The 21,889-nt window shown below is 35.2% G+C and overlaps 1 protein-coding gene across 1 annotated transcript; it reads right to left on the reverse strand.

Annotated features, from left to right (window-relative positions):
• Positions 1–5,920: 5,920 nt before the first annotated feature.
• Positions 5,921–7,129, reverse strand: LOC132183376 (E3 ubiquitin-protein ligase PUB23-like). The gene has a single exon (XM_059596806.1). The coding sequence runs from the start codon at positions 7,127–7,129 to the stop codon at positions 5,921–5,923; it is 1,209 nt and encodes a 402-aa protein (XP_059452789.1).
• Positions 7,130–21,889: the final 14,760 nt, after the last annotated feature.

The raw sequence follows: 21,889 nt of genomic DNA on the forward strand, positions 1-21,889 counted from the left end.
TTCGAACACCAAAGTTTCAATTTTTGCAATCTTCCCCCCCAAAGTTTCAAATTTTTGCAATTTGACTAATTTTATCCAAAACTTCCCATATTGCCCATAATTTTTATTTTTTTATTTTTTATAAAAAAAATTTAAAAAAAAAAAAATCGGGTCATCTGGTCATTTTTGCACCCCCAAATTTGTTTTCATTTTCATAAAAAATAAAAAAATAAAAAATCAGGAGCAATATAGGAATTTTGGGATGATATTGTTCGAATTGAAAAAAAAATAAAACTTTGTGGGGGTGGATTGCAAAAATTGAAACTTTATTGTTCGAATTGAAAAACGCTGTCAACTTTAGGGGGATAAATTGTAATTTTTCCTAATAATAATAATAATACCAAAATGACGTCCTTTTAGTGTTTAATATCATTTAAAATATGCCCTAAATAATCCAAAAACTATTTAAAAGGTCATAAAAAGAGGCCCATACTTAAAAAGCGGTTATGTAGCGCTTTTAGGTTTCAATAGTTGCTAACCGACAGTTTTTTCAAAACAGTTAATTGCTACGGTTGCAATTACTAAAATTTGACGTTGTGGTTAGAAGTAATAACTCTTAACCGTAATTGCTTGTACAATCCTAAGGGAGGCAATGCACTCAAGTTTTTGATCATGCTATAGGAAATATAATTTTTTTTTATTCAAATAAGGAAAAGTGGGTTACAAGGGATCAAATAACTACAAAAGGGTGGGCACTCCAACAACAAAGCCCAAACGAAAAATGTAATATAAAAATAGTAACAAACAATAAACAATAGTTTTATTCATGATCTTAGAGGAACCTTAAACAAGTAAGGCCTTGATAAGAGCAGCACAAGGCGATCACAAATGACAAAAGAACTCAATAAAGAGCTCCAAGTGTTAAAGACAACAAGACAACCACTACTGCTAAGTAGTTGTTGCAGGAAAAATACTACAACAAACTGAATAAGAGCCGTTGAAGGACAAATACCGGCACCGAAAGTCTTATTCACAAGATCAAACCGCATCAGACATGTTATAGGATTGTATCCATGTAAAAGTGGACCTCATCAACAACAACAAAACTGCTTCTTATTTCTTAATTCCGAAAACGTACATGGTTGGAAATAAATAATATTTTATACTGTGCTTTAGAAAAGGTAAAAAGAAAGCAGGTTTTGAGGAAGTCCAAAGCTTAAAGGCTCTAGATGATCATGACTCATGAGTACTACTTATTTTATTCTTCTTAATTGGGTGCTGGAGTTGAACCGCTCCTCGATCGATTATTACTTAATTTACATGAAAAAACATTCTGAAACCACCAAAGTGATTGTTTTTTAAATTAAACCTGGTGGTTGTACAAACACAGCCGGCCGGCCGGCAGGCGACAGTACGTGGAGATCCAAGAAATGGTTATCTGTATATATATGTTTGAGAAAATTGAGATGGAAATTCAAAGAAGAGAAAATGAGAAATTAAGGAAAATGACAGGACTGACCTTTGTTTACAAAATATAAAATCTATAGAGATTTACATCTTTCTCGTTCACTATGTTTTTTTTTTTTTTTTTTTTTTCATCTTTGTCGTTCACTTGATGGGACTACAATGTATCCACAAAAGGTTTTCATAGGATTAAGATTACGATTATAATTTTTTTTTTAAACTACCGTGAAAGTGCATATATAATTGGTATAATGATCATTGATTAAAAAAAAAAAAAGATTATCAATTTAATTAATGAGTGTTTGACTTGTTAGCCATACGCTCTTAATCATTTTACAAGTTATGAACTAACACATCAATTTGTATGATAATTGTAGTAAAATTTTTAGTGCGTCAAACATTTTCCAAGACCTAAATGTTAAAGGGGTTTTCTAAAGCATTACTTTAAAAAAAAATAAATAAATAAATAATAATTCTCTGAAGCACGATTGGTCTTAAAGCCAGAAAATAAGAAAAATGATATACCTTCAGGGCTGGCAATTTTTAATACGGCCCATGAACCCAATACAAAATTAAAGGGTTAGGGTTGAGGAGTCTAACATGTTTAATTAAATTGGTCGAATTAGAGTTTATTTATATAGTCTTATACCTATGACGTGACACGACCCAAATCCAACATAATAGCTGGCAATTTTTGACGAGTAATGCTATAAGTCTTCCTAGAGTCCTCTTAAAGTCATCATAAATGTGATTTGGCTTTTAAAATCACCAATAGATCAAAAGTCAATAGTCCCCAAAAGATAGCTCAATCGGCTATGACCATACTTAATGAAGTGGAGGTCACTAGTTCGAATCCCCCTCCCCCCTCTTGTGTGGACATGTCAAAAAAAAAAAAAGATCAAAAGTCAATAAATCACATCTCAAATTCAACGGTGATTTTAAAAGTCACATTACATTTGAAATGATTCTAGGAAGACTTATAGCATTACTCATTTTTGACATAACCCGCGAACCTAACACAAAATTAGAGGGATAAAGTTAAGAGATTTGACCCGTTTAATTAAATTGGTCAGGTTAGAGTTGACCTATATATCTTATACCCATGTTTTGACATGACTCGAACTAAACAAGTGAACACGAATTGCCACCCATATTATTTTTGGAAAGAAATATTATCAAAGGAAATTCATAACATCAGAATCAGTTTAAATGCAACAATGAAAATGGAGAAGAAAGATGCAAATCAATCTTCCTCGACCGTTTGATACTTCCAAGCACACCCAAAGACATTATGGAAGGCTCCCACATTGAGAGTTTTCATAACGGTTTAGTCGATCATGAATGTTTTGTAGAAATAAATGAATTATGTATACAGAAAAAATGATCCTAAAAAGGGAATTAATTCAAGTCACACTTGAATTAATTCTCTCCCTCTCTCAAGATGGATACGAAGAGAGAAAGCTTTTTGGTATACATGAAGAACTCTTCATGTATAAGTTTGGTGATGGAACGAAAGGGTTTAAGGAGGAGCTGTGATCAGCTATGGTCGATATCATTATAAGTTTGGAATCATACGTTTATAATTTATTGGTTGAGATCGAAGAAGATAGTCAAATGGTGTCTTGACATTATTGGTTTAAAACGCTTCTGTGCTGCCCCACGTTTTATGCAAGCGCAACAATTACTACATTGATAATAAAAATCCCCTTCATTGTCCAATTATTTAATAAAAAAAAAAAACACATGAAACCTTAAATTCTACCAAATATTTATGGATCCTATAAAATGGTGATTAGGGCCGTACAAGTATGCATTATTCTTTTTAAGGAGTAGCTCAATCGATTGGAGACCACGCTTCATTTAACGAAAGTCACTAGTTCGAATTTACTCCACCCCTCTTATGTATCATATCAAAAAAAAAAAAAAAAAAGAAAAAAAACCAAAAAGTATGCAATTATTAACTATCTAGTAACTACTAACCACATAATCACATAATAGTTGTTATACGTGGTTAGAAAAAATTGCTCTCATATATTATAATAATAATACCAAAATGACGTCCTTTTAGTGTTTAATATTATTTAAAATATGCCCTAAATAGTCCAAAAACCATTTAAAAGGTCATAAAAAGAGGCCCATACTTAAAAAGCGGTTATGTAGCGCTTTTAGGTTTCAATAGTTGCTAACAGACAGTTTTTTCAAAATAGTTAACTGCCTTAGACAGTACGGTTGCAGTAACTAAAATTTGACGTTGTGGTTAGATGTAATAACTCTTAACCGTAACTGCTTGTACAACCCTAAGGGAGGCAATATTGCACTCAAGTTTTTGATCATGCCATAGGAAATATATATATATTTTTTTATTCAAATAAGGAAAAGTGGGTTACAATGGATCAAATAATTACAAAAGGGTGGACACCCCAACAACATAGCCCAAACAAAAAATGCAATATAAAAATAATAACAAACAATAAGCAATAGTTTTATTCATGATCTTAGAAGAACCTTAAACAAGTAAGGCCTTGATAAGAGCAGCACAAGGCGATGACAAATGACAAAAGAACTTGGTAAAGAGTTCCAAGTATTAAAGACAACAAGACCATTACTGCTGAGTAGTTGTTGCAGGAAAAACACTACAACAAACTGACTAAGAGCCCTTGAAGGACAAATACCGGCACCGAAAGTCTTATTCACTTCACAAGATCAAACCGCATCAGACATGTTATAGGATTGTATCCATGTAAAAGTGGACCTCATCAACGACAATAAAACTGCTTTTTATTTCTTAATTACGAAAACGTACATGGTTGGAAATAAATAATATTTTATACTGTGCTTTAGAAAAGGTAAAAAGAAAGCAGGTTTTGAGGAAGTCCAACGCTTAAAGGCTCTAGATGATCATGACTCAAGAGTACTACTTATTTTATTCTTCTTAATTGGGTGCTGGAGTTGAACCGCTCCTCGATCGATTATTTCTTAATTTACATGAAAAAACATTCTGAAACCACCAAAGTGATTGTTTTTTAAATTAAACCTGGTGGTTGTACAAACACAGCCGGCCGGCCGGCAGGCGACAGTACGTGGAGATCCAAGAAATGGTTATCTATATATATATATGTTTGAGAAAATTGAGATGGAAATTCAAAGAAGAGAAAATGAGAAATTAAGGAAAATGACAGGACTGACCTTTGTTTACAAAATATAAAATCTATAGAGATTCACATCTTTCTCGTTCACTATGTTTTTTTTTTTTTTCATCTTTGTCGTTCACTTGATGTGACTACAATGTATATCCACAAAAGGTTTTCATAGGATTAAGATTAAGATTATAAGTTTTTTTTTTTAACTACCGCGAAAGTGCATATATATATATATATATAATTGGTATAATGATCATTGATTAAAAAAAAAAATTATCAATTTAATTAATGAGTACTGTTTGACTTGCTAGCCATACACTCTTAATCATTTTACAAATTATGAACCGACACATTGTATGATAATTGTAGTAAAATTTTTAGTGCCTCAAACATTTTCCAAGACCTAAATGTTAAAAGGATTTTCTAAAGCATTACTTAAAAAAAATAAAAATAAATAAAAAATAAAAAATAAAAAATCTCTAAAGCACGGTTGGTCTTAAAGCCAGGAAATAAGAAAAATGACATACCTTTAGGGCTGGTAATTTTTAACACGACCCATGAACCCAACACAAAATTAAAGAGTTAGGGTTGAGGAGTCTAACCTGTTTAATTAATTAAATGGGTCGAATTAGAGTTTATCTGTATAGTCTTTTACCTATGCCGTGACACAATCTAAATCCAACATAATAGCTGGCAATTTTTGACAAGTAATGCTATAAGTCTTCCTAGAATCCTCTTAAAGCCATCTTAAATGTGATATGACTTTTAAAATCACCAATAGATCAAAAGTCAATAAATCACATCTTAAATTCAACGGTGATTTTAAAATCCACATCACATTAATTGGGATGACTCTAGGAGGACTCTAAGAAAATTTATAGCATTCCTCATTTTTTACATAACTTGCAAACCCAATACAAAATTAGAGGGATATATAAGGTTGAGAGATTTGACCCGTTTAATTAAATTAGTCGGGTTATGATTGACATATATATCTTATACCCATGTCTTGACACAACTCAAACTGGACAAGTGAACACGAATTGCCACCCATATTATTTTTGGAAAGAAATATTATCAAAGGAAATTCCTAACATTGGAATCACTTTAAATGCAACAATGAAAATGGAGAAGAAAGATGCAAATCAATCTTCCTCGACCGTTTGATACTTCCAAGCACACCCAAAGACATTATGGAAGGCTCCCACATTGAGAGTTTTCATAACGTTTTAGTCGATCATGAATGTTTTGTAGAAATAAATGAATTATGTATACAGAAAAAATGATCCTAAAAAGGGAATTAATTCAAGTCACACTTAATTAATTCTCTCCCTCTCTCAAGATGGATACGAAGAGAGAAAGCTTTTTGGTATACATGAAGAACTCTTCCATGCGCTAGCGTGCAATATAAGTATCTCTTTTGCTTTTTCTTTGGCCTTGCTCCCACATTCCACCTGAAGCATCATACACAGCTTTGCCACCACACCCAACTGCAACATTTCCTGAACAACCGCCGGAGTTGCCGAGAACTTCGAAATGGCGAACAGAATACTCACCGCCTTCTCGCTCGCCACCTGGGAAACCCTCAGAATTTTCTTTGACACAATCGCCAGCCCCGCCGCATGCCCGAGCAGCTCCACCCGCCCCTCGGCACATCCGCATAGCATGTACAATGCCACCAACGTCATTTCGCAAGCCCTCCGGTCGAAACAATCAAGAAGAAGCTCTATCAATACAGTAACTGCGCCTGCTTTCACTGCTTTCACTCTGTTTCTTCCCCACGGACAAAGCTGGATTAGCAATTTTAACACCACATTTGAGCCCTGATCATGCAAGACGTGCACTAATTCGACGAAGAATTCAGTTTCCAAACTGATCATCTCCATCGGTTCAGCAACTTCCATCATGGATTTCAACAACAAAACCGCATGAGCGCGAGTCTCGTAGCTCCCACGTTGCATGGCTCGCGTCAAGGATTTGATGAACTCGCCATTTCTCCCAGTAAGTTTCTTTAGAGCGGCATCAGAAAGTTGGAGACAGGAGAGGATGCTCAAGGCTTTGTCAATCCCGTCGTCGTTTGAAGCTTCTTCTTCTTCTTCTACTGCTGACACAATGGAAGCTAAGAAGTCAACCACCGCGCCGGTAGCTTCCATGCAACGTTTATTGGCTGCACTCTCGAAAGCGAGAGAGTGGAGATTTTGCAGGCATTTTATCTTCGACTCTGTGGATTTGGCATTGTTGAAGAGTTTGGCAATCTGGATTTTGCTGATTGGAGGCTTCGGCGTCGGAATCCTTTCGATGCCATGAGAAGCATTGGCGGTGCACCATGATTGGATCAATCGCCTGAGAGTGTGGTTTGGTGTTAGATCACACTCGGCTGAAAGTGGTTGTTTTGTGATCGGACAGGTATTGTTTTTCCCGGAAAACAACCATTTTTCGATGTTTTCGCGGTCGTAGGTTATTCCAGTAGAGACCGTAACGGGGTCTTTCATGAGCTCTAGAGAAATGGGGCAGAGAAAGAACGGAGGAACATCGATCTCATCCATTGATTTAATCAAAGATAAAGAAAAAGCTTGCGTTTTAAGTAAAACCCAGATGGGAAATTTTCAGATTGGATCAAGTAGTTGAAATGATACAAGGAATTCAATTTTTTGTAGAGCTTGGGAGGTGGGTTTATTTATAGGGGTGGGGAGGAGATCGAGTGAGCAAAATGAGAAAGTCAAAATACGAGCGTTGAGGAAGAGAGATGACTTTTCCAAGCTCTTGAAAGGCTCAAGAAAGACCAACTTTACCAGGTCATGAATGGTTTTTCTGGAGGGTTTTCAAATAGGGAAGTTTAGTTGCGTAAATTGAATTTGTCAGCTTGATTTAAAATATGATTAGGGTAAGTGGCAATAATGATTCAATGTTTGTATTTGTCAACGCCATTTGCAAGCTGTAACAGTGTAAGTATTGAAACAATTTAAACATTTTTCCACGTAAAATTAGGACGTGTAGGCTACATAGATTTTGAAATATATATATATATATATGTTTTTTAGACTCATGTTTTAGAATGGCAAATTACTAATTAATTAAAATTTATATTCAATTACTGTTCATTAAATAATATGGGTAATTCATTTTATTTTTCTTGTGATTGTCGATGTTAGATAGAAATTTGCTTTCTGCATAAGCAATTGTATTTTTTTTATGCACTATTTCAACTTCATTTTATGATAGGATTATTTTACACTCCCAACTTGCTAACACTTAGAAAAAAAAAAAAAAAAAAAAAGCACATGCTTAGTTGGGATCTTTTAAATATGCCATATCACCTTTTTTGTTTTGTTTGGTTTGGTTTTCTAAGCTTTCGTTAGGCCTTTCATATTCTTGTTTTTTTCAATTGACAATTTTAGTATAAACATCGAGTTTTATTTTTTTTAAAAAAAGTATTTATAAAGTAGGAGGCCTTAGGGTTTAGCCTAGGGCCGCACTACCCGGCAGGAGCAAGAGGAAAAAAGTTGGAAGGAATACTCGGTTTTATTCTCAATCTTTTCAATTATGTACTCCAATCAACAACTCTTAGAGTCCTTTTGGGGAGTACGATTTAAAAATTTGCGTTTTTAAAAATTATGTTTTTGAAATCGCTACTTTTTAAAATCTTAAAAATGTTTAGTAAAACATGTTAAAAAGTTTTTTTTTTTTTTTTTTTTAAATCAAATATATGTGAAATCAAGATTTTAGTTTAAATTCGCACCTCTTCAAATAAGTATCCATAGCCTGCTTATAGAAATTGCTTATTATTATTATTATTATTATTATTATTTTATATTAAGTGCTTTTAAATCACAATGCTCAAATGCCTTACTTTTTGCAATATCATTTAAAAACGCAAATTATTCTTGCGAAATTGCAATTTCAAATATACTCTTACGTGATAATGTATATATTGGTGAAAAATAGATACATTACAAAGGATATTAATAACAAAAGGAAAGAGATAGACGAAATAAAACATGAGGAATGGCAAGACTTTCAATCTACCTAATGATTGCTTATAGGAGTGACAATACATGTTTGCGTGTCGAGTTTGGGTCATGTTGAAACATATTTATAAGATTAATATATAAGTCAATTCTAACCCGACCAATTTAATTAAACGGGTCAAACCCTTTAACCCTAATCCTCTAATTTTGTATTGGGTTTATGTCGGGTTTACGAGTCATGTTAAAAATTACCTGCCATTATGTCGCGTGTTGGGTTCAAGACGTGTCAACGTGAATATAAGATTATATATATCAACTCTAACACAACTCATTTAATTAAACGAGTCAAATTTTTCAACCATAACCCTTTAAGTTCGTAATCATGAGTTGGCATCGAGTTATTGTAACCATAATTTAATTTTTAACTCGATCGGTGGAACTCTAATCTTGTAAATCGTCGTAGCTATGAAAATTTCAGATATATGTTAACCCTAATCACCTAAAAATATCACTTCTGGCAATATCAAAGAAATGTGCGAGTTTTTTATTTCTAGAATTACGTCAGTGCCGGTCATTCTTTCTTGTTTTTGAATATAAAAATAGTTAAGAATAAAACAAAGATTCAACTTGTCATCTCCCTCTTGGGAGAAAGAAATGAAAAAACTTTGTCATCTAATCAACATAAACAAGTAATCTTAATTGTCATCTACAATATCTTCGCATTCGGGTAATTAATTTATATTAAACTGCATTACATGTACTCATGATTTAGTTATTTATTCTCAAGATGAAATAATATTATCAACTCCCATCACTATCAAAAAAGCGAGTATATAAACTTGTGTGCATGCTACCTTTGTATATATGTTTTGTTAACAGAACTATCCAATCTATAAAATAGAAGATCTTGAATGATCTCATACTATATAAATTAACTAGCACAAATTGTCATCATGAACTAATCTAATAAATTGGCATCATCTACCAAAAAAAAAAAAAAAAAGGCCAAAATAGTGACACGTAGAAGGTGATGTTTTTAGCCCAAAAAACGTCATTATTGATGTAGTGACGTTTGCAAAGCGACATTTTCAAAATGCCCTTAAACATAGTGACTGGATTCAAAATTGGAGACGTTTGAACAATAAAAATGTCGCTACAAGGTGACATTTAAGCCCAAATGTCACCTTTTGGAAGACGACGTGTGAATAGTGCACATCACCTTTTAGAAGGTGACGTTGGCACTATTCAAATGTCGCTACTTTAAAAAAAAAAATAATAATAAAAAAAAAATCCCAAATATATATAACAAAAAAAAATTGAATTAATTTTCTTTTTTTTAAAAAAAATAAAATAAAACAAATTCAAATTAATTTAAAATAAAAAATTAGAAGGGTAGTTGCTGGCGATGTGGGAGGGTGGGGTATGGCCTGAAGGCCACCCCGAGGATCTACCCTGGGGGTGGCTGGAATTGAAAGGCCACCTCCAGGGACATCTCGGGTGGCCCACGAGCCACCCCTCGTAACGGTAACCTCTATAATGGTGGGGGCAGCACGAGTAGTATTAATAGCCACTATAGCTTGCCAAGACTTCAATTAATTTCGAGACTATATATGGGCTTACAATCAGAGATATTTCCTTTCTTAGATATCTAGCTCTTGGATTTAAAAGTTGACTGTTTAACCATGAATCAGATAGTGTTTCGTTTTTTCTGGGGTTGTATTATTTCCTTTCTTATCTTGGTCTTGTTTTATCTATTATTAACTATTGATATTAAGATATTTCAATCAATTAAAGAATTTGCCTGCCTGCCTAATTGCCCAAATTTTTTCATACCTCTGCATCGTGTATTGCGAGCAGCTACTGACTTCAGATATGTCTACAAACTAGTGGTAAATATGCCTATAGCAAATACTTTATAATGTATGGTATCCCTACTATTTCTGATCGACATACATATTTATGCACATATGTACTTTATACACATATACATGCATATATGCTCTTCAAGAGTTTGTCAAAAAACAATCCTGCCATTCTGTCTTACACTGTAGGGACAAATGCGAGAGATGTTATTGAGTTGTGGATTGGTTTTCTTCTTTTTCAAGTTATTTTGTTGCAGCTAACTTGATGTTAGAACTTGGGCATCAGATACTCAGATTGTCAGAAATCTTAAGATTTAATGCAATTTTAACATGTTTTTAAAAGCATGTATATATGAGACCTCCCATGATGGTTTTTAAACAAATGAACACTCTCCTAGTCTAGGAAAGCACAAGGAACTTATAAATAGACATTATTGCAAGTCTAGGAAGTGAGAACTAAAGTATGGTCAGCCCTTGAACTCATAGTGCTTATTGGCTGTTGGCCCAAGAACAATGGGAGTCTTTTTTTCTGGTTGCAACTTGCAAGCCCAAAAATCTCACTGAGATCCATATCATCTGCACCAACCCCCTGAGGCAATGACCAATCAAAATCACTGCCTTCATGTAATGAAGATGTTGAAGATCACTCTCTTGAACTGTGCCTCTGCCGGATGGTATATTTCTAACTTCTTCCTGTGCTTTCTTCATCGCTGCCGGGTGTCTAGCAAGCTCAGTCATTGTCCATTCTAGTGTTGCCGCTGATGTGTCAGTTCCGGCAACAAACATGTCCTAAAAAAAAACAACTTTGCATTAGGCAACGGTACTAAACTCCTGTTGCCACATTAAAAAGACAAAAACAAACAAACAAACAAAAACTTCTCTTAAACTTCTTTTCCTGTCCCACGATGTGCGTACACAACATAGTCAACAAAATTAGGTGTTTACTTATTCTCTTATAAGAGAATAAGTCTCAAATAGATTATTAAAACAATTAAAAAAAAACAAAAAGAAGGATAATACTGTCCTGCATTTTCAATCTTGTCAACAATTACAGCGAAAAAAAGTGTCAGCATGCTCTTTTATTGGACTTCCTGAATATTAGTTTTTGGTAATTGTGAGAGACTGTTGATTGGACTATTAGAAGCTAAATATTGAGAGTACAAGTAGAGCAGAGCAGCCAAAGAGTACAAGCAAAGCAGCCAAAGCAAGTTGACTTACCTTGCTGCCAAATAAGCATGCAATAGACTCCATAATTGTAGGAGCAATTTAGTTACTAAGTTACAAGTTTATTAGTTAAGCTTTCAGTTGTAAGTTGGTTATTTTACACGTGTTCAAACTGATTCTGTTTTTCATACTAAGCTGAAACAGACTTGGTATATATAGTGTACATGCAATTCTAAATGAGAAGTTAAGTTGATTTTTTCTCCAAGTTTGAGCATTCTTTTCCATTTCCATTATGGTATCAGAGCTTTTTCTCTGAATTCTCCGCATCTTCTTCATTTTTTTTTTCTTCTCTCTGTTTTCTCTGTTTTTCATATCTCCTTACTGCATTCCTTCAATGGTGATTCCTGCTGCTTCTTCAAATACAACTTTTTCTTCCACAGAAATGGACTCTTCTAGTCCTTTCTTTCTTCATCATGGTGACAGTCCAGGCGCCATGATTGTTTCTCAACAGCTCAATGGAGAAAACTACAATTCATGGAAAAGGGCGATGATGATGGCACTCTCGGCCAAAAACAAGCTGGATTTTGTTAATGGCACTCTGTCGAAGCCCTCCAATCTTGCTGATTCCACTGGTTTGGCATGGACTAGATGTAATAATATGGTTCTATCGTGGTTATTGAACTCAGTTTCCAAGGAGATCGCCACAAGTATCATCTATATCGATGATGCTTCTGAAATGTGGAACGACCTTCATGATCGTTTTTCTCAGCACAATGGGCCGCGTATTTTCCAGCTCCAGAAGGCTATTTCTTCTCTGTCACAGGAAAATAGTTCTGTAAGTTCCTATTTTACTGCATTGAAAGGTTTATGGGATGAGCTGGATAACTATCAACCAATTCCTACATGCACCTGTGGAGCTTTGAAGACTATCGTGTCTTATCACCAGCAACAGCATGTTTACCAATTCCTGATGGGGTTGAATGAGAGTTATTCCCAGGTTCGAGGACAAATTTTGTTGATTGATCCACTTCCCTCTATTAATAAGGTCTTCTCCCTTGTTATTCAAGAGGAAAGGCAACGATTGATTTCTTCTTCCAGTTTTTCCTTCAATCAGAACACTACTGCCTTGCTTTCAAAGGCTGTTCCTCCAAATCGTTTTGCTGCTAATAGATCTTATCAGAATCGTAAGGAAAAGTCCATATGCTTTCATTGTGGTGTTCCTGGACACACTATGGAAAGGTGTTATAAGCTTCATGGCTTTCCCCCTGGTTACAAATTCACCAAAGGAAGGAATGCTCCACATTTTGCTAGTCAAGTCTCTAACTACACTGTTCCTCAGTTGCCTATCACCTATGAACAATGTCAGCAGCTTATGGACATGTTCAAGCCTCCAATTCCAGAACTTGAATCTTCTGTCCATCAAGTTCCACTCTCCAGTCAGATTTCAGCAGATCCTATTCAAGGTGACACTTCTACCAATCTGACAGGTGCAGGTAATTTCTCAATTACCTCTCCATTATCTCTCTTAGATACAAAACATTCAGTTTTTGCATCTTCTACTTCTCTAACTCAACAAAATTCATTAACAAATTCTGTCAAAGCTCCTTGGATCATTGATACTGGAGCTACAGATCACATGATCTGTTCTATTTCATTTTTCACCACTTTCATTTCTGTTACTTCAAAAACAGTAAGGTTACCTAATGGACAGCATGCATCAGTTACTCATGTTGGCACAATTAAGATTTCAGAATCTTTTACATTAACTGATGTGCTTTGTATTCCTTCTTTTTCATTCAATTTGATATCTGTTAGTAAGTTGGTTAAAAGCTTACAGTGTTGTTTCATTTTCTTATCAAAATTCTGTTTCATTCAGCACCTTACAAGTTGGAGAACGATTGGTGTGGGTGAAGAGGCTGGAGGTCTATATCATTTGCTGCAAAATCCAGTTTCTGTTTTACCTTTGAATTCTGTAAATTTCAGTTCTTTCAAGTTTAATAATGCAGTCACTAGTTTGGCATCTACTAGTTTTTTTGTTGAATCTGTCAATGCTAGTTTGTGGCATTTCAGATTAGGACATCCCTCTGATTTACCTTTAAAGATGCTTTCCCCTGTAATTCCTCAGCTTCTTCATGAATCCAATAAAACTTGCAGTATTTGCCCTTTGGCTAAGCAACACAGATTGTCTTTTCCCCACAGTTCTTCTGTTTCTAAGCAACCTTTTGATTTAATTCATTGTGACATTTAGGGCCCTTTTTCTGTTAAATCCATTAGTGGTTCTTCTTACTTTTTAACTATTGTTGATGATCATACAAGATTCACTTGGATCCATCTATTGCAACATAAGTCTCAAACTAGAAACCATATTCAAACTTTCTTTAATATGGTTGAAACTCAATTCAATTCTAAAATCAAATCTTTAAGATCTGATAATGGTACTGAGTTCAATATGAGTGATTTTTATGCATCAAAAGGTGTTCTCCATCAACTTAGTTGTGTAGAAACACCACAACAAAACTCAATTGTTGAACGAAAGCACCAACACATTCTGAATGTAGCAAGATCTCTTAGATTTCAATCACATTTATCTTTAAAATTTTGGGGAGATTGTGTTCTTACTGCAGTACATTTAATCAATAGGATTCCTACTTCTGTTCTGCATCATAAATCTCCTTATGAAGTCTTATTCAAAGCAATTCCTTCTTATTCTCATTTGAGAGTGTTTGGTTGCCTTTGTTATGCAAACACTCTTCTTAGAGATAGACACAAGTTTGATCCTAGAGCTAGACCCTGCATATTCCTTGGATATCCATATGGTATTAAAGGGTACAAGCTTTATGATTTAACTCTTCAAACTGTGTTTGTATCAAGAGATGTTATTTTTCATGAAACCATTTTTCCTTATGCAATCAAATATCCTGATTCACAATTTTCCTTTACTGATTCAGTCATTCCTTTACCCATTCCTACTCATTGTTTACCTGAATCAGTGATCAGTTTACCACATCATATGATTCCCACTTCATCTTCCACTTCTTTGGAGCCTAGTACTCATAACTCAGCTCCAATTCCTGATGATATAACATCTGATTTTGGTTCTGCCAGTTCACATGTAGACGTTTCACAACAGCCACTTAGACAGTCTTCTAGGGTAAAACACAGACCAGGATATTTGCATGACTATCATTGTCATATTGCTGCCTCCACTTCAGAACCCACAGCAGCTTTTCCATCTTCAGGTATTCCTTATGATTTGTCTTCAGTTCTTTCATATAACAAGCTTTCATCTAATCAGAAATCTTTTAGTCTTTCTGTTTCTGTTATTGTTGAACCCAAGTCATATACTCAAGCTGTCAAATTTGAGGAGTGGCGTGAGGCTATGGATAATGAGATCAAGGCACTTGAACTTAATAATACTTGGACAGTAGTTGATCTTCCTGCTTCAAAACAAGCCATTGGATGTAAGTGGGTCTATAAAGTGAAGTTAAAGTCTGATGGGACTTTGGAAAGGTGTAAAGCAAGATTGGTAGCAAAGGGTTATAACCAATGTGAGGGATTGGATTATTATGAAACTTTTTCTCCTGTGGCTAAACTCACAACAGTGAGAACTCTTTTGGCAGTTGCAGCTGCTAAGAAATGGCATCTTCACCAGTTGGATGTGAATAATGCCTTTCTTCATGGCAATCTTGATGAAGAGGTTTACATGTTGTTGCCTCCTGGTTTTTCTAAAAAGGGGGAGTCCAAGGTATGTAAGCTCAACAAATCACTTTATGGTTTAAAGCAAGCTTCAAGGCAGTGGTTTGCAAAGTTTTCTTCTGCTTTGATTGAGTTTGGGTTTGTCCAATCTAGAGCTGATTACACATTGTTCACTAGAACTTCAGATGGTTCATTTATTGCTTTACTGGTATATGTAGATGATATCATCCTTGCAAGTGATAATTCAGTTGAGGTTTCCAAGTTTACTCAAGTGCTTAATGATAGGTTTAAGCTTAAAGATCTTGGACAGTTGAAATACTTCCTTGGTTTGGAAATAGCTCGAAGTGAGCTTGGTCTCTCTGTCTGTCAGAGAAAATATGCCTTGGAGATTCTTGAAGATACTGGTATGTTGGCTTCAAAACCTGCAAAATTCCCAATGGAACCTAATGTGAAGTTCTCTAAAGATTCTGGTTCAATCTTAGAAGATCCTACTTCATATAGAAGGCTTGTTGGTAGACTACTCTATCTCACCATAACAAGACCTGATATTTCCTTTGCTGTTCAGGTTCTCAGCCAGTTTATGGACAAGCCTAGAGTTCCACACTTAGCAGCAGCCAATAGAGTACTAAGATATATTAAAGCATCCCCTGCTCAAGGGTTGTTCTTTCCTGTTACTTCTAGTCTACAAATGAAGGCATTTTGTGATTCCGATTGGGCTGGTTGCTCAGATACAAGAAAATCTGTGACAGGGTATTGTATTTTCCTTGATAATGCATTAATTTCATGGAAATCTAAGAAACAGACAACCGTTTCCAGGTCATCTGCAGAGGCTGAGTACAGGGCCATGGCTTCTACTTGTTGTGAGATTGTGTGGCTTAGAACTCTTCTCCAAGACTTGCAAGTTCCCCTTCAAACTGCCTTGCTCTATTGTGACAGTCAAGCTGCTCTACACATTGCAGCAAATCCTGTTTTTCATGAGCGTACAAAACATATTGACATTGATTGTCATGTTGTACGAGAAAAGCTGCAAATGGGTGTTATTCGAACCTTTCATGTTTCATCACAACATCAGTTGGCAGATGTTTTTACAAAAGCTCTTGGTTCCTCTTTATTTTCTCCTTTGGTGTCCAAGATGAGTCTTCATAATATCTATTCTTCCTGACATATTATGAAATCTCATCTTGAGGGGGAGTATTGAGAGTACAAGTAGAGCAGAGCAGCCAAAGAGTACAAGCAGAGCAACCAAAGCAAGTGACTTACCTTGCTGCCAAATAAGCATGCAATAGACTCCATAATTGTAGGAGCAATTTAGTTACTAAGTTACAAGTTTATTAGTTAAGCTTTCAGTTGTAAGTTGGTTATTTTACACATGTTCAAACTAATTCTGTTTTTCATACTAAGCTGAAACAGACTTGGTATATATAGTGTACATGCAATTCTAAATGAGAAGTTAAGTTGATTTTTTCTCCAAGTTTGAGCATTCTTTTTCATTTCCATTACTAAATATCATGAAAACACGCCACATCAGCTTTGAAGATTTCAGATGAGGATAATGAGATGATATTAGCATTTTCTCTTAATTTAATAGTATCCACCAACAACACGATAATCAACATATTCATCTTCTAAGAGCATATATATATAAAAAGAATAGGATCTCTTTTCATTTTATTATGAGTTATTTTATGATCTAGATTTTGAGCGTAAATATGTTATGTTATATAAAAAATGTTAAAGTTACGTGAAAACGTATTCATATGACAATTTTTTTTTTTTTCTTCAGTAATTATTTTATTGAGACAAGCCAAACTCTGGCTTCTTACATGTACGTACACAAATTAACATGCAATATTATTCTATGCGACAAGTAAGCTCACCCTTGACTCGACCGCCCTAACTCGTCAAGAGCTGTACAAAACCAGGGGTGGAGGGAGGGGGTTGAGAGGGGTCCAATGCCCCCCCTCAACCTCCTAAAATTCTCTTTACCATAGTAGAAAATTCTTGATATCTAGTTGCCCACCAACCTTTTAAGCATCGAGGCTATAAGTTAGGCTAGGGCTGCATCAAGCCGGCCAGAATATGAAGCCACATGAAAAGGAGATAAAATTAATCAACAATCAATTAAAAAAAAAAAAAGACATTGAACTCAAACTCGTATACACAGACACTCTTGAGCATCATTTCCACTCAGTACACAAGGACATACATATCCTCAAGTGTACTGGCTTCATGTGAAAGCTATGCTTTCACGTGAGGTCCTTTGCTAAACCGGCTAAACCTCTCCCCATCAGAAATCATTTTTCCTAAAAAGCCTTGTGCCTACTTTTGAGTATTACAAAATTGCCCTTCTTAGTCCATTAAACCACAAAAGACTACTTATTGTCTTTTTCCTTTTTGTCGTTTAATAATTATCAAAATAAATCTCCAAATCACAAATTAAATTCTCTCATACTATAGAAAATCAAAGCCTATAATTATATCCTCATTACCAAATTCAAGTCTTATAAAATAAAATCACCAATTAAAACTCATAACAACAAATGCTGAAGTTTTCTTAAATTATTTCCTTCAAAATAGGGAAATAATTTTGGAGTATTACACTCTTCACCCATTATAAGAATTTTGTCCTCAAAATTTGTGTGTGACTTATACTTAAAATTCAAGTCCAAATCCTAGATCTCTAACCCAAAAGAATATTCGTTATATCAATCATAGAACATTATCATGTAGGGTAATTGTTGTATCGCACCCACCATTTTTGCCATAGGGGGTGGCCGGCCACCCCACCTGAGATATGGGGGTGGCCAAAATCCACCCCCAAGGGCAGGGTGGTTTGGCCACCACCTAAGGCCAAACCCAAAAATTCCAACTTTTGGGTTTGGCCCTAAGGGGTGGTCGAATCATAAGAGTTAAAATAGTCATATTTTAACCCCTTAATTTACATATATTAATCTCTTAGTTTTGTTATTTTGTGTTGTTTTACTTCATTTTTGTGTTTTTTTACTTTTTCTAGGTTTTTGAAGAAAATGAAGCATTTTTGAAAAAGCTACAAGCTTCAAGGGCATTTTGGGAAGAAGCTGCAAAAAGCAAGGATTGAGCGCATCACTTAGGCTCAAGCACAGAAGTAGAAAGCTTGAGCGCATTTGCGCTCGAGCGTGGCACACGCAAGATGCGATCGAGCGCACTCAAAGCGCCTAGATGCAGCAAAAGCCCTTTTTCACTTCAAATTAGGTTTTCAGTTCCTTAGTTGAATTAGGAGACTAACCTCCGAGTTTATTAGGTTTTCTAGAGCCTCTAGGATTTTCCTAAGCCTATAAATAGGCTTCTATGCCTCTTAGAAAATACACAATTTCATAGAACAGAATTTAGAGCTACTTTTAGGAGTCGTTTTCGGTTTCTTCTTTTCTTTTCTTTTTAGTTTATTTTTATTATGTCTAGCTAAATACTTTTGTTAGGGGCTAGATTGAAGCCCTAATTATGTCTTTTTAGGATTTCAATTATGCCTTTGTTACAATCATGGTTTGGTTTATTTAATTTGATTGGTTCTTGTTTATTTGAATTCCCCATTTGAATGTGGTTAATTATCATGTACATGTGTGGACCTATTAATTTAATCAATTTGGATGACCAATTTTTGGGTTTAATAAAGTAACAAAAGAATCTCATCACGAATTCTTGGGATAATTAACATGGGGAACTAGGAGAAGATATCATGCCCTAGGCTTCATGTATCTGTAGGTTTCCATAGATTTATGCTTCTTTAAAGAACAATTTAGTAGATACCATGCTAAATCCTTTAGGGAAGAAATGCATTAGAGTAGATACTATACCTAATTCATTACTTAGGAAAATCATTAGCTTAAAGAGTAGATACCGTGCCCTTAAGTTGACAAGCATTAAATTTATCAACATGAGTGGAACATTGGCATATTTGTATTTTAATTAATCTGATTGGTGGTGGATGTCAAATCCCTAACCTTTTCATTATCTTTATCTCTTTTCAAAATTGTAATCCTCGTGACAATTTAGCAATTTAATTTGGAAAATCAGTTTTAAACAAATTCAACAATCCTCGTGGAATGATCTTGTATTTGCTTAACTATACTATCGTTTGATCTTGTGCACTTGTGAGTAAAATATACCAGTTATTCGCCTATTAATTTATGTGGGTAATCGGCACAACAAGTTTTTGGCGCCATTGCAGGAGATTGTTTGACTTTGTTTAGAATTTGTTTTTTTTTTCTTAGTTTATTTTTCTTTTTCTTTTTTTTTTTCCTGATTTCAGGTACTTGAGTTCCGTTCTATAACGGTGCGATCGAGCGCACTGTTAAAGGGCGATTGAGCACAAGCTGAACAGCAGTATTGAAGCTGCTGTGTTTCTTGGTTCTCTGTTCTGCCCAAGTACGATCGAGCACACCTCGTTGTGCGCTCGACCGCATCAGCACCTGTGCGCCCTTGCGCGCACGGGCGCATCCCCGCACTCACACATACACACACTTATGCACGAGTGCAATCGAGCTCACATGTGCAGTTTCCTACTCCTCAAGACAGTTGTGTTTTTCTTTTTCTTTTTTTATTTTGTTTTTATTTTCCTTTTATTATTTTAACTTCTTTTTATTTCAATTTTGATTTCACTCATGTGGGAGACATTCCAACACCCCATATGAGCACACCATTCTCTACACCAGGGAATGATTTCTACTCTGTATGGAGCCACCAGTCTCATCTCTCATGGCAAGCTCAAGCTCCTGCAAGTCAAGCTCCACAACAGTAGTATCAGGCCAAGCCACCTCTTCTGAAAAGATCTGACTTTAAAGAAATAAGTCAACTATTCTCAGCCAAATGGAAGCCAGTAATCAATTGTTGCGATCCATCAACGCCAAGATTGAAGCTCAAAATAAGGCATCTCCCATCTATTGGCCTCAACAATACAAAGAGGAGCCACATCCTCCAAAGAGTTATGACTTTTCATCTCTTCTCAGTGAATGTGAAACCTACAATCAATTGCTACAATCTATCAATGCCAAAATAAAAGCTCAAGAAGAGGAGTTATATCCCATCTGTTGGCCGCCACAACAACAATATCAAGAAGAACCATCTCTTTTGACAGTTTCTGATCTTAAAGGTAAGATGTTGAATTTTATGAATGAGTCTAATCAGATGGTAAACACTTTACAGGAGATGGAGAACTTTCACTCTGAATCAATTATCGGGATAGAGGCTCACCTCAAGCAAATATCAGATACCCTCAAAGAAGAAGAGCTCCAAAATTAGTTGGTGGCCAATTCCAATGGACACTACATGGAGGATGAGAGTATTTGCTATCATGAGCAAGCTATCCACACACTGAGAGTGAAGAAGTGGTTGAAAATCAAGTGGAAGAGAGGAAGGATGAGCAAATTGAGGTTCCACAGGATCCACATCGGTAAAAAGAAGAGATTACTGAGGCTTCTTCAACATCAGCTCCTATTCCCGAAGTACCAAGACGCTAGGAGAGAAGTCTATTGGGGCTATGTGATGAGCAAAAAGAGACCATCGAGGTAGAAAAACCTCTTGAGTATTATTCTCATGTTATTCTAGTTCATGATTCCATTCCGGATGAGAAGTTGTTGGAGAATACTCAGAGTGATCTGCCCCAATTTGGAGACATTTGGAATCACCCTGTTGTAGGAAAAATCCATTCTCTTTGGTGCAAGAGAAGAAAAGACTGGTACTTCAAGTTTAAAAAGAGCGTCACAGTTTAGCTGAAGACATTAAACTTAGAGCTCATGGGAGGAACCCTATAGCAAATCCTTTTTTTTTTTTCTCTTTTTTTTTTTTTGTGTTATCTTTAGTTCCTTTTTGTTTTCATTTTTATTTGTTTTAGGAGTTTGTTTTCTAGGGACAAATGTGCTTGCATTCAAATTTGGGGGTGTGCTACGAGCCATACCTTTCCAACCTGTTTTTCCATCTTCCTGGTAAGATCTTTCCATGTTATATACACATTGAGAAAAATGTGTAATTTAAGTTTGGGAATATGGGAGACACTTTACACACACTGTCCCTAAAAATTTTGTAAAAATGCATGTTCATGTTTGTCTTGAAATTTTTGTTGATCTAAAAAATTGTGATTTGATTTTCATTGGTAAGCTTAAAATTTTGAACACATGATCTGATGATAGAATTTATAAATCTGATTACTTACTTTAAGCATTTGAGAATTCACCTATTTGATCTGATTTGACACAAGCACATTAGCACATCATTTGTGAGATATGACATATAAGCTTGATATGTATGTTTCAATGTTTTGGGGTGAAGCTGGGTGACTTGTTGGATGATACTTTGGCATGAGTTTTTTTTTTTTAAAAAAAAATGATCATTTTGAGCTTTTCACTGAATAACTGGACCTCTTGCCTCATTAAGCAATGAGTGTCCACGTCAAAATGTGAGAATTTTGAATTGGTTAAAGTCTGGTTAGCTTGGTTTCGTAGCCTTTTTTACTCGAGTTAGTAAGTCCTTAGGGGTGTCCTTACACCTAATGCCCTAAAACCATCCGGTTTGGGAGCCATTGACTTAAAGCTTGTTACATGGGTTAATTAGAGAACTTAAGGGAACTAAGCATTGCACAACATGA

Source organism: Corylus avellana, chromosome ca5 (genome assembly GCF_901000735.1).
Source record: "Corylus avellana chromosome ca5, CavTom2PMs-1.0".
Taxonomy (NCBI): domain Eukaryota; kingdom Viridiplantae; phylum Streptophyta; class Magnoliopsida; order Fagales; family Betulaceae; genus Corylus; species Corylus avellana.